The 14,579-nt window shown below is 34.8% G+C and overlaps 1 protein-coding gene across 3 annotated transcripts in view; it reads left to right on the top strand.

The window, feature by feature from the left end:
• Positions 1-14,579, top strand: part of WASF3 (WASP family member 3) — a 181,364-nt gene that overhangs the window by 149,257 nt on the left and 17,528 nt on the right. For all 3 annotated transcript variants that reach the window (XM_051986551.1, XM_051986549.1, XM_051986550.1), the window contains 3 exons: positions 7,028-7,162; positions 9,756-9,909; positions 13,808-13,925. In XM_051986551.1, the coding sequence (XP_051842511.1) occupies positions 7,028-7,162; positions 9,756-9,909; positions 13,808-13,925 (407 nt within the window). The remainder of the gene's footprint in view (positions 1-7,027; positions 7,163-9,755; positions 9,910-13,807; positions 13,926-14,579) is intronic.

Genomic DNA, 14,579 nt, shown 5'->3' with positions numbered 1-14,579 from the left:
TTTTGTCATGCTATCATTGATGGCTGTAGGAATCTAATGAACATTTTCTCAACCTTCAGGTTCCCTCATTGCATGATAAAATCCATAGTTAATGTATTCCACTTTGGTGGAAGAAACTTGATCTATATTGTGTCTCCTGGTTGCCCATGCTGACCATACTGCACACCAAATAAACAAAAGTATTCTTTCAATAAGCCAATAATGGATCTCCAGCACAAGATCCTATTAACAACTATAGGTGCTACATCATTAAATCTTGGGGTACCCTGACCAATCCAACAAGTTGCTTGTAGAGAGATCAGGCCTTTTCACACATTTGGATGTAAGAGAGGAGGGCATTGCTGTGGAGCCCACTTTCCTCTTGGAGGAGAGGTCTCCAAAGTGGGTTATACCAGAGGATTCATGGGGATAGAGGAAGAAAAGTAGTTCCACATTGCCCCGTGCTTACTTCCACTTACAATAAGCTACCTCTCTAATTCTGGGGCCAAACTCCAAAAGCCACTTCCTTTGACCCTGCCTTACTTCTTGCTCCCCTACCCACATCAGAAAAGTTAGAAATTTACTACTCCCCGATAAACCCTTTTTTATAATTGGTGGATGGAATTGAAAAAATGAGTATCACACTTTAGGAGGTGATGAGTTCTAGAATGGAACCAGCTCTGGCTGCATCCTAAGGTCTTAATCACCACTATGGTCCTAGTTCTCCTCCATAGAAAGTACAGAACTATCTTCTGTTACAAGTTCTGGTTGGCTATTAGGATAGCGACTGGCCCTGTCATTTCAAAAATATAGGGAATTATGAAGTGAGGGGATACCCTCCACCAGTGCAAATTAGTACCTTCTCTGAAGTTAAAAGAGTGTAAAGAACTTCCTGGAGCAGAAGTGTCAAAAACATGGCCTGTAAGAATCCCCAATGAGGTACAATTAAGATTTAAATTTAACTGCAAAATATTTAACAAAATAAAATAAAACATAATATTACATTTTTAAACCAAGTCAATACATTATCTGAAGGGATTTTTATTTGTGGATTAGTGGGCATTCCTACCCCTTTTTTATTTGAATTTGACACCATTGGCTTAGGAGATTGAGATGTTAAATGACTTGCCCAAAATAACATAGCCTTATAGAAAATGTGTGCCAGGGAAGATCTGATCTCAGGTCTTTGAATCAAGGCTTAGAAACCAACTCTTCATTCACTAAGCAGTAAACCTCTTAAGCAACAATGTGTTTGTGGTATTTGGGACTTCTGGTACTTTTAAATCTTTTCTAAAATTGAAGTCATTGTCTTTCCCCCATCTTGTTGTTCTTCCTAACTTCTCTATTTCTGCCAAAGATTATCCTCCTGGTTACCCAAAATCACAATCTAGGTGTCATCCTTGAGTCCTCTCCCTCTTTCATTCTCTTGTCCAACCTCTTGCCACAACCTGTCAACTTTACCTTCACAGCATCTCTTGAATATATCCCCATGTCCCTCATTGGTGTCTCAGTGCAGGCCTCTTCATATCACACCTGGAGTATCGGAAATAACCTGTTGATTAGTCTTTTTATCATATGTTTCCCCTACTTCACTCCATCCTTCACTCAGCTACCAAAATGGTCTTCCTCAAGCACAAAGTTGATCTTGTATAATTTAAAATCTTGTAGTACAAGTTACTTTTCTCTGTTTTTCCTTTTTTTAAAAAATGTTCCTTGATGTTCTAGTTTTATTTCTTTTTTTGTTTTAAAAATTGTTTCTAAATATATCATTCCCTACTCAGTGAGCTTCTATTTTTTGAAACAAAGATTTTAAAAGAAAAAGATAACTCAGTAAATCCAGTCACAATGCTATGTCTGACAACATATGTCATGTCCCATACTCATACTTCCTTATGCTCTCCCGAGAAGCACATTTTCCCCAGCTTCTCTCAGAGGCCAAATTGAATCATTATAATTTCATGGTATATAGATTTTTAAAACTCTTCTTTCACTGTATGTTTTTGTAGACCTCATTATATATTGCTTCCTGGTTCTACTAACCTCACACTGCATTAGAACATATGGTTTTCCCATGTTTCACTGAATTTTTGGCTACATCCTCCTAGAAGGAAACATGATCAGATACAGGTTTCTGGAGACTCAGTCTAATAATCCTCAAGTTACTTTCCACTTGGAGCATCAGGTGCATTTTATTTAATTAGCTTTTCTGAGCACAGATCTACTTGAAGGAAGAATCATTCTTGATGATGGCTGAGTCACTCTTTAAGTTCTGTGGCAAATGGACCCAAATGAAGACAATTTCTTATGAACCCTACTCACTCTGCAGCCTTCCTCCAAAATGTACAAAACTCTCCTCATGCTTTGTTCATTTGATACTGGCAGACTTGTGGTTTGGGTGAAAATGTTTTTGGAATTAAGAGATGTTTGAATCTTTGTCACTTATTGAATCCTTGGGCTTCTGTTTATTTTTATTTAAAATGTGTACATGAAAGTCTTCATTTTCCTCAGCACATTTACGTAGAGAATAAGCATATTTAAGCGAGTCACACTTGAATACAAAAGATTTTGCAAAATCTGTTCATTGAAATTGTGTTAATATTTATTTTTGCTTGAGTATCATCATGATTTCAGGATTATTCATGAATTTCAGGAAATGATCCTGTTTGGAAGCATCCTCTCAAGTAGATCCTTCCAGGGATGTCAGTGTGCCCCATTTGTCTAGCTTAGATCCTTAGAGAAGCAAAATTTAAGTAGTTAAGAATATAATGTGACTTGCTCAGTGGCACAGTGGCATAGTGGCAATAATCCTGAGCTGGGAATCAGGAAATCTCATCTTCCTGAGTTGAAATCCAGACTCAGACACTTACTAGCTGTGTGACTTTAGGCGCATATTACCCAGACAAATTACTCATCCTTGTTGGGTAGATGAAACAAGATATTTGTAAAACATTTAGCAACAATGCCTGGAACATAGTAGGTGCTATAGAAATATTGATTCTCTTGCCTTCTCTCTCTGTATATTTACACACAAGCACATACACAGTAATACATACATGCATGTACTATATTTTAACATAATTGGTTTCTTTTCTATTATTTAATATTTTATGTTATACATTTGAAAACTTTCTAAAAAGGAGTACCAGTCTACCAAAGGGGTCCATGAAATAAAAAAGTTTAACAACTCCTGCCCTAAGATTATAAGTAGATAGAAGATTCATTAAGTTCATACGATATGCTAGACACTGTGCTAAGTACTTTACAAGTATTATGTCATTTAATCCTCACAACAACCCTAAGATGAAGGAGGTATTAAACCTAATTTAGAAAAAGGGGAAACTGGTGCCATACAAATCAAATTCCCAAGAAATTATTTTACAGAGCTAGAAAAAATAATAACACAGTTCATCTGAAAGAACAAAAGGTCAAGAATTTCAAGGGAATTGATGAAAAAAATACTAATGAAGATGGCTTAGCCATGCCAGACCTAAAATTATATTATAAAGCAGCAGTCATCAACACCACTTGGTACTGGCTAAGAAAGAGTAGTGGATCAGTGGAATAAGTTAGGTTCACAAGACACAATAGTCAATGATTATAGTAATACAGTTTTTGACAAACCCAAAGACCCCAGCTTTTGGGATAAGAACTCACTTTTTGACAAAAATTGCTGGGAAAATTATAAACTACTATGGAAGAAATTAGCGCTTGACTCACACCTAATACCACATACCAAGATAACATCTAAATGGATTCATGATTTAGACATAAAGAGTGATATTATAAGCAAATTAGAAGAACATAGGATAGTTTGCCTCTCAGATCTGTGGAGATGGAAGGAATTTGTATCCAAAGAAGAACTGGAACTCATAATTGAACACCAAATTAGATAATTTTGATTATATTAAGCTAAAAAGTTTTTGTACAAACAAAACTAATGCAGAAAGATCAAAAGGAAAGCAATAAATTGGGAAATAATTTTTACATTTAAGAATTCTGATAAAGGCCTCATTTATAAAATATATAGAAAATTGACTCAAATTTATAAAAATTCAAGCCATTCAGTCAAAGGATATGAACAGACAATTTTCAGATGAAGAAGTTAAAACCATTTCTAATCATATGAAAAGATGCTCTAAATCACTATTGATCAGAAAACTGAAAATTAAGACAACTCTGAGATACCACTGTCAGACTGGCTAAGATGACAGGAAAAAGTAATGATGAATGTTGGAGGGGATGTGGTAAAACTGGGACACTAATACATTATTGGTGGACCTGTGAATAGATCCATTCATTCTAGAGAACGATTTGGAACTATGCTCAAAAATTTATCAAACTGTGCCTGCCTTTTGACCCAGAAATGTTACTACTGGGCTTATATCCCAGAGAGATCTTAAAGGAGAGAAAAGGACCCACATGTGCAAATGTTTGTGGTAGCCCTTTTTGTAGTGGCTAGAAACTGGAAACTGAGTAGATGCCCATCAGTTGGAGAATGGCTGAATAAGTTATGGTATATGAATGTTATGGAATATTATTGTTCTAACAAAAAAAAAACAATCAGAGGATGATTTCAGAGAGCCCTGGAGAGACCTACATGAACTGATATTGAGTGAAATGAGCACAAACCGGGAGATCATTGTACACGGCAACAGCAAGACTATATAACAATCAATTCTGATGGACGTGGCTCTCTTCAATGATGAGATGATTGAGGTCAGTTCCAATAATCTCATGATAAAGAGAGCCATGTACACCGAGAGAAAGAATTGTGGGAACTGAATGTGGACCACAACATAGCATTCTTGCTCTTTTTGTTGTTGTTTGCTTGCATTTTTTTCTTGCTCATTTACTTTCTTTTTTGATCTGATTTTTCTAGTGCAGCAAGAGAATTGTATAAATTAAAAATTGTATACATGTTTACACATATTGGATTTAACATATATTTTAACATGTTTAACATATATTGGATTGTTTGCTTTCTAGGGGAGAGAGTGGGGGGAAGAAGGAGATAATCCAAAAAACAAGGCTATGCAAGGTCAATGTCAAATTATTCATGCATTTGTTGTGAAAATAAAAAGTTTTAAAAATTAAAACATAAAAGGGGAAAGTGAAGCAAACAGGTAACTAATAGGGTTACACAGTTAGTAAGTTCCTGAAACAGGCTTTGAACTTCCTGACTTCAATATCTTGCTCCCTTTAGCAGAAGCAGACATGATGCTGACCATCTTTGGGATAGGGAATTTTCTCACCTAGGAGTTCCTTATATCAATAATATTACAGTTCTGGTCCTCTTATTAACATTTTAGTCCATTTACTTAATGTAATTAGTGTACTTAATGCAAGAAGAATTAACCAATTCCTAATATTCCGTGAGAATTAGTTAATTTTTTGTTTCTCTGTCCTGGATCAATTAATTTAATGAAAATCCACGCAGAAAATGAATGACAAAAATGAAGGTATATCTCTTTGAGAAGTGTGGGGGAAACCTGGAAAGGAGGATAGATTCAGCATCCTGCCTTATTTAATGTTTGTTAATTAATTGTTAAGTTGGAGTTGTGTCTAGTATTCCAAGGACAGTGGAGGTAGTATACCTTTAAAAAATGAGAATTCTGGAGAAAAACAGTTGAACTTAAAAAATAGTTCAAAGTAAGACTTTTACGTAAAAGTTGGACAAATTAGAAATAAAGTTTTAAAATGATAATCCAGGAAAAAGTAGAAATGCTGCTAAACTGCTGAACGAGTATTTGGATTAGAAATCAGATAACTTCAGTTCAAGTTATTAGTCTTGTGACCTTGGGTTAGCTTCCCTTGGTTTCTTTATCTTTAAATTTAGAATTAATGTCTGCCCCGCTTTTCACTTAAGTTAAGTCATAGATCCAGGCTTTATTCCTATCCTTTTTAGTCCAAAGGCTTCTGTGAGTCTCAAATAAGACAATGTATATAATTTTTTAAGTCAAAGCTGTAAACAAAAATACAGTGCCATTGCTATATGAAATTATAAAACATAATCATAAAACGGAGCGTCTCTCTTTCTTTGACATGAATATTGGGTTTGAATACTGAAGTCAAAGTTAGTACTTTACACTTACCACACAAAAGAAGGTAATAGTGAAATGTTGAAAACCAAATTTGTAAAACTATTTTGGGAAATGTGTTAAATATTAAAAAGGTAAAAATAATCTGTGAAGAAAACATCATTATTTGAGATACTGTGAAATGAGTGATGTGACAAAATATATTTTAAAAGATTATTTAGGCTGAATATTAGGGAAATCTCTAATGTTATTATTTTTGTGTGTAGAGGAATTGTTCTTTCTTTTTTGCTGAGGCAATTGGGGTTAAGTAACTTAATTTAACTTAGGAAGTGTTAAGTGTCTGAGATCAGATTTGAACTTAGGTCCTTCAGACTTCAGGGCTGGTGCCCTATCCCCTGAGCCACCTAGCTGCCCCAGAATTGCTCTTTCTCTCAACTTTTTATTTATTACCTTCGCAGTAAAATAACTGAGGTTTATCTTGTCATATAGACAATGTTTGTAAGCCTAGTAATATTGAAACTAACAAAAAGCTTGATTCCTGAGAACTCTATATCCTTTCAATTACTAAACATTCTGCTGTGGGCTAGTGCCAAATGGTCTCTAGCTTAACATGAATTTTGGTAACCATAAAGTTGAAAAAAGATTGAAATTTCAGGGAAATAAAACCTAAATTATATTTGTTAAAGCAATGAAATGCAAATTATATTTGTTAAGGCAATGAAATGTAAATCCTAAGGTATCTCTAAAAGTATTTTGAAACATTACAACTCTTAGGTCCCTTTCACATGTTTTTTAATGTTTTAGATGCATTTTAGAGAGTCTTGGAAGCCCTTACAGAAAACATTTTTGAAGTTCTTTGCTACATATATTTATATTCCATATATATAAATATGTGTGTATGTATATAAATAAATAACGTGTTGACAGCGACATGGCAGTGGGAAACCATGGGAAGGTTGCTTCGGCAGATCCTCAACAGATGGCTCTTCCCATCCATTCCCTTCTCACAGGCAAACATGCTGAAGACATATTTGGTGAGCTGTTTAATGAAGCCAACAACTTTTACATCAGAGCAAATTCTCTTCAAGACAGAATTGATCGTCTCGCTGTCAAAGTTACCCAGCTGGATTCGACGGTGGAAGAGGGTAGGTAATTGCGCGAAAGCAATGAGCCAGAAGCGATGCTGACAAGACGGTAGTAATTAATTACAGCACAATTACAGCTTTTCCTTGGGGTAGTAGGTTGATCGTTCATTTTGTCTTTTCCTAAGACATTCTGATAAGAAAAGAAATGTACAACATTGGGTTAATTAGGAAAGGAATTTGGGAAAAAAAGATTGTGTGTGTGTGTGTGTGTGTGTGTGTGTGTGTGTGTGCTCTGATCCAATTCTTTAAAAAATCCTCCCTAATGAAAAATTTCTCTTTTAAAGGATTTTAAATACAAAAGCTTATCCATATCACCCATCTCATCCAGAAATCCTATTTTATGCTCTCAGTAATAGCCTTAAATATTCTCACACCTGGAAACTCATCCGTATTAGCTAGTCACTTCAGCAGTAGAGATAGTAGGTGTCCTTTTGAGAAGAATGACAGCAAGAAAATTATGTGCATTATAGTATGGCAAACTGAAGCTTCCAACTGATTCATCTTTTGTCATTAAGTGTTTTTGAGTAAGTGTTTTGGTCATTTAGTGTCCCTCATACTTTTTAAACTGACAGATATTGGGTGCTTTTAGACTTCATGTTTTTAAATAATGTTAATACTTGCAAGGGCTGTGCCATTACTGATGTTTTTATGTTGGGCCCCAGTGACTGAAATCATTCACTAGGGCAATTGGCACAAATTTAAAGCAACCAATATTCTTTATTTAAAAAAAATAAAATTGTATTATCAGAATATTTCCTATAAAAGATTATTAGAGAAAACCCCTAACATCAAGAAAAGGCGCCTCAGATTTAATTTTATTAAAAATGTTTATCCTAAGTTGTTTTTGCTTTTATATTGCTATGTATGTACCACATTTCATTCAAGTGAAGTATCTCTTCTCAGATTTGAACACTCATTTACTGAGGACATTATTTTATTCATTAAAGCAACTAAAACAGGTAATTTAAGAAACTAAGCTTTTCTTTTAAAAAATGTAAAATAGGACACAAAGGCATTAGGAAATCCTTTACACACTCCCTTTATGCCTTTATGGAGTCTCTTGCTCATATTGCCTTTCCTATCACCCCTTCTTCCTGTTATTAGACTTGTTTGCCTCTTTTATAAAGAAATATATAGTAATGTTTAATTAAAATTTTTTTTCATAGAATTCCAGTTTTTGTATGTTTTCTGACATTATTTATTTATTTATTTTTGCTGAGGCAATTCACCAATTGCATAGGGTCACACAGCTAGGAAGTGTTAAATGTCTGAGATCACATTTGAACTCATGTCCTGCTGACTTCAGAGCTAGTGCTCTATCCACTGCATGACCTAGCTGCCCCATGGACTCTTTTTTAAAAAAACATTTTTAAATTTCTTTCTTTTGTTTTCTTACCACTTGCATTTCCAAATATACACTTCCATTCCTTTTCTGAAAGAGTTTGCATCTATTACAAAAAAATATAAAAGAAAGAGGGGGGAAATTCCTCCTGGTACATGTTAAAAACAATTTCTTCTCAATATCCAATTTGTTTTTGGAGGCCAACATGAAATTTATAGAAATATATGAGAATCAATGCACTGAAGTTTTTATTTTTCTCCTTAAGAAGAATGAAGCTTTTTTTCAACATTAGAAAATTACAAAATTCTTTTGTCTGCCTTTTAAAGTAGCTAAATTTACTTTTAGAAGATAAAAATCTGAAGAATAATTCAGGAGTTTCAAATATCAATAGAAAAAAGAACTTTGATCTTAAGTTATACTGCAACTGATTACTTAAATTGTTGGAAATCAAACTATTTTCACATATTTTGTCTCAAGTTCTTTGTTGCTATAGTTTCTTCTGGTGCAGTAGAAAGCACATGAAAATAAATATGGAGATCAGGATTTATGAAATCCTGAGCTGAATCTTATTTTAATAGCCTTCAACCCCCATTTTTTAAATCAACTTATAGTTAGATTTTTATCATAATGATTTTATTGATCATCTTTGATCCTGATAACTTCCTGTAGCATTTTAATATAGTTGGTGTATACAGCCTCCTGTAATCTTTTCTACTTTGTATTAGTAGCAAAAAAAAAAAAAAAAGAAGAAAAAATCCTGTGCATGTTACTAGTAGAGAACCATATTTCAATTATCTAAGTAAATATTGGTTAGTATTTGCTGTTTGAAGAGATTTATTCCCTGGGAAACGGAATTTGGGGCAAGTATATCTATTGTTCTGGAGACTAAAATCCTCACACTGATTCCTCTATTTGTGTGTGTGTGTGTGTGTGTGTGTGTGTGTGTGTGTGTAGAATTTCTGACCATTTGTCCAATTCTACATCTATTTAGTGATATTAGTAAGAATATAAGCTTAATTGAAAGAAATCTATTACCATTTTCTCTATTAAAAAGTTACACATACTTAAACACTCATACATATATATTAACAAGGGTTATTTACACAGTGAAAGGGTATGGCATGCCATGAGTCCTTGCCTCGTGATTGGTTTTAATGTGCAATAACTGAATTAAACTTAGTCCTTAAAAGTGAAAATAACCGTGTTCTCTGCTAACCAGACTTTTTTTTTTTTTTTTTGATTTTTCAACAGTATCACTACAGGATATTAACATGAAGAAAGCATTCAAAAGCTCTACAATACAAGACCAGCAGGTGGTTTCCAAGAACAGTATTCCCAATCCAGTTTCTGACATTTACAATCAGAGTGATAAGCCACCTCCCCTGAATATACTTACACCTTACAGGTATAGATTTATGTAACCATAAAGTCTATTGTATTTTTTCATTAAAAGTTTGGTTTTAGGTAATGAATAAGTATTATAAAAAGACTCATTTAACTGTGTAGAAACTCTTCTTTGAGGAGAAATTTTTTTAGGTGACAATCTAACATCCTTCCCAATTTCTTGGATTGTTACAAAGGGACCAAAACATAAAGACATTGGAAAGCTTTGAATACTTGTTGTATAATTTCTAGTTATCAGCATGCTTGTTATCAAAAGAGTGAGTCCTGGGTTTCTTTAATAGAAATGATTCATTTGTCAGTAATAGTGTGTGGGCTTTGTACTTACAATGTTCCAAGACAATGTAAAGGCAACTACGTGATTCAGTTACCATACAGCAAACAATTGATCTGTCTCCACATTTCAATGCAGACACATTTATCATTCCAGACAGAATAGTATGTTATGCAATATTACAGGTTTTTTTGATCAACAAGTTAGCCCATCATAATTATAGAACAGTGCAGCATACAATTTAGGCCCAATGCAAAATGAACCCCAAGGAAATTAATGCTGCCTAACCACCCACTGCCAATGTATTCTTTCTTTTACCCCCTCATTTTCCTCTGTACAATTTACCCATCTTATTTACCCCATCAATTTCAATTTTTTGAACTAAATTGCCATAAGGTTTACTCTCTTGTTTAGAGGTACAGTAAAGTAAAATTTTAGTGAGCTAGAACATTGCTGCATAATATTCTGTGATTCTGTAAAATTAATTCCTATTTTGTACAGAGCATTTAGGCACTGGGAGATATAAAAAGTTCAGATAAGATACTATCAGTTCAATTAGGTGAGCATTTATTTAGGATCTGATGTATACAAAATCTATAGTAAGCAGTGGAAATATAAAAATAAACAGTGACATTATCTATGTCTACAAGAAATTTGTGTTTTTACAGAAGGGGAATATGACATGTATGTAGACTAAATATAATAAAAGATAGAAAATGCATTGAGGCAAAGGGAGATCTAAGCCAAAGACTCTAGGAAAATTGAGGAGGAAAGCAATGGAGCAGTAGTGAAGGATGACCTCATGGAAGATACAGAATCTTGAGACTTGAAGGATGAAGAGAATTATTAATTAGCAGCAGCAGCAACAACAAAACCTTGGAAAACCTTCAAAGGCCAGGGAAGGAGAGAAGACTTGGAAATAAGGAAAAGGGGCAAATAGTAGAAAAGAAAATAACTTATGTTGGAGATGGCACTCTCTGACTGAAAGTAAGTGAGTAGAAAAGAAATCCTGTCTGGTGGAGACGCTTCTTTGGGAAGTTTATACCAATAGCGAACCCTAGCTTCCCACAGCTCCTTAATAATCTGACCCTCATTATTGGGTCTTCAGATCTGAGAATTTCAAAGCCAATCAGGCTGCCCATAATGACCACTGTTTATGTCAGCATCATTAGTCAGACATCTACCTTGCAGTTTCTTATTTTACTTTGTCCTTTATTCCCTAGGTTCAGAAAAACTGAATGATACTCAGGTCATAGGGACTACTATTAATGATTTGAATTTACTCATCTTCATTCTCTGTTGTTAGGGAATATGAGTGAAAGAGGAAGTCTAATATAAGTCATAGGATTAGGGACTGTGAGGATCACCAGGGGTACTTAGGAAACTAAAGCCCTGAGAATTGGGTCAAATTATTTGTACAAGGTAGTAAATAGTAGAACCAATATTCAAGTACAATACTCTCTCTACTTCACTCCAGGCTATTTCTCCATGACTCCTGAACAGCTTTCCCTCTGCCTTAAAACTTTGAGTTGATCCTGTTGTCTCCTCAAGTTATGGCTACATATCTCTTCCCTTTCATTGCCTAACTCCAAAAAGAAGCTTTGTGTAAATTTCTCTCATTTCAAAGTATCATCTTGTTTTACTCATCACAGTCAAAATCCTAGAAAAAACTAGTTGCCTCCACTTTTGAACCTTCTACATCTCAATCTCATGCAATCTGACTTCTAACCTGACTATTCAATTGACACTGCTCTTCATTGTTCCCAATAATATTACCAAGCCTAATAAATCAAATACTTTTTAATAGTTTTCTTTCTTATGTACTCACTAGCTTTGAACATTGGGGTCTCTATCATCTCCCTCGATATTCTGCTCTCTGTATCCTTTTTACCCTGCTCTCTCCTGGTTCTCAGTCTCCTTTCCTGGATTATCCTGCCCCAGCCCCTTGGAGTGGGTCAGACTTCTGTCTAAAGGCCTTTGTTGCTCTCTGGACACACTCCCTCACTGATCCCAGAAGCACTCATAGCTACATTTCCAGCCCTCATCCTCCTCCCCTTTTAACCACACACATACACATCTTGCCTAGTAGACAATTTTACCTCAATGTCCCATAGACTATTAAACTCAATGTTTCCATAACATAACTCACTTTCCCCTTCAGACTCTTTTCTCATTTTATAATCTCACAGTATCCTCCATTTCATTGCTCGTGTCTAATCAATTTTAAGTCCTATAGGTTTTTACCACTGTATGTATCCTTTTTTTCCTCCACTTCCATAACTACCATCCTAGTGAGGTCCTCATCACTTTTTGCCTAAGCTATTAGGCTCCTTGACTCCAGGTTCTCTTCTATACATTTTCCACACAGCTGAAAAAGGGATATTCTATAGCTCAGACCTGTTCATGTCACTCACTTTTCAAGAAGTTTTAGTGTCTTCTTGTCAGCAGAAGACAGATTTCTCCACATGGCCTTTAAGGCCTTTCACAGTGTGACTTCAATCTTTTTCCAGCATGATCGCACATGTACCTCTCCAGGTCCAAATTGCACTGTAGTTGTTCTTTATCCTTTGATCTCAAGGGGATCGTGACATCAGGGAGGGAATCAAGTGACACTGAAAGGGATTTCAGTGAGGGAAGATGTGCAAGGTCGCCTGCCTCACTTTCCCCTCCAGAGCCAGTTGGGTCCAGTGACCAGGTACAGATCAGGATGATCAGACAGCCAAACCCACTATTTGCTGTTCCCCTTACACAGTGTTTTATCTTTTTTTTTCTCCTTGCCTTTCCCCAGACCACCCTGCATGCTTGGAATATTGTCACTCCTCACTCTCCCATGTGTAATCCCTGCCTTGCTTCAGAACGCTGCTCAGGTGCAGCTTTTCTACATGAAGTCTTTCCTGGTCCCCTCAGTTGTTAGTGTCCCACTTCTCACCTGTCTGCCATAATTACATTCTTTTACTTAGAATGCATTTTATGTATATTTATCTGTGCTCATGTTCTTCTTCCCTTCTCTTTCTCCAGTAGGATATAAACTCCTTATAGGAAGAAAACTGTCTTCTTTCTATCTTTGTAAATGAAGTCCTAGCAGACATTGAACAAATGCTTATTGAATTGAATTTATTCCACTAGAAGGAGTCAGAAAAAATTCTGAGTAGCATCTTGTGTTGGAGATTTGAATAAATTGGGGTTACAGAAGAAAAATAGGCATGTATTTCTGTATTATACAATAATACCAATTCCAGGCTTGAGGAGTGTGCAGGAATACACAATAGAGAAGCAGAGGATGGAAGATAATGCAAACACTCTCTAGTGATATGTGAATATTGTTGTCATTTTCTAGGATTTGAGGAAATTTTTTATTTATTCACCAATTTTCCACATGTAACTGTGGAGCCAAGAGAATTTTGAAATGCTTTCATAACCAAATTACTTTAGCATATGTTGCTAAGATTATATATAAAATTTATAATTCCACATGTTTCTTGAGGTGGTTATTAAAATAAGACATATAATTTAAGTTTCTGGTTGTCAATTTGTTAATGTGGTAATTTAGTAAATTAGGATCAGAGCTGAAACCTTTAAACTTAAAAAATGTATGTAATCTCTATTTGCTTCCATATCATTTTTATAGAGATGACAAGAAAGATGGATTGAAGTTCTATACTGATCCTTCCTATTTCTTTGATCTCTGGAAAGAGAAAATGCTACAGGATACAGAAGACAAAAGGAAAGAGAAAAGAAGACAAAAGGTAAATCATTCCAGAATAGAAAACATGTAAATTCATGGCTAACTCAAGTGTGATATCCAAACCAAACTGCTGAATTTTACTCTTTATTGAAATTTGATGGGTATGTCAGACAAAGTGCTGAAATTTTTTGTAGGTTACATTTTTAATATGAAGATAAGTGAGGATCATATGTGACCATAATTTTTCAATAAATATTTTCAGCCTTTTTTCCCTTCTCACATCCAACCAGTCTTCTTCATTTTAACAAAAGAAGATACTTATACCTAGTTTTTGTTTATAAGTTTGTGATTAAAATTCTCTACCTGTGGTTTCAGTCACATCTCAGAAATAATTCCTATTGCCTTATTATGGAGGAAGATTATCAATTTTAATTTTTTAGATATTGTTAATGGTTGAGCTCTCTACCTATCATCTAATTTTTTAAAATAATGCATTGCTTGTATTAGAATGCAAAGGCAGTTTGATATTTATATTTAGGAGGTATTATATGCTATAAATGATGTTCTCCTTGCGGGATTGGTGCAGAACAAGAGAGAGGGGAGCTCATTAAGTGATAAAGATTTTGCCTAAACAGTCTCTGCAGAGGGTTGCCTTCTCTATTGGAGATATGTTTCATTTGTGACTAATGAAAGTTAAGGAAGACTCCTTAAAAAT

The sequence above is a fragment of the Antechinus flavipes genome, chromosome 3 (genome assembly GCF_016432865.1).
Source record: "Antechinus flavipes isolate AdamAnt ecotype Samford, QLD, Australia chromosome 3, AdamAnt_v2, whole genome shotgun sequence".
Classification (NCBI taxonomy): Eukaryota; Metazoa; Chordata; class Mammalia; order Dasyuromorphia; family Dasyuridae; genus Antechinus; species Antechinus flavipes.
Note: the sequence above shows the minus strand (reverse complement) of the source record. Positions and strands in the feature narration are given on the sequence as shown.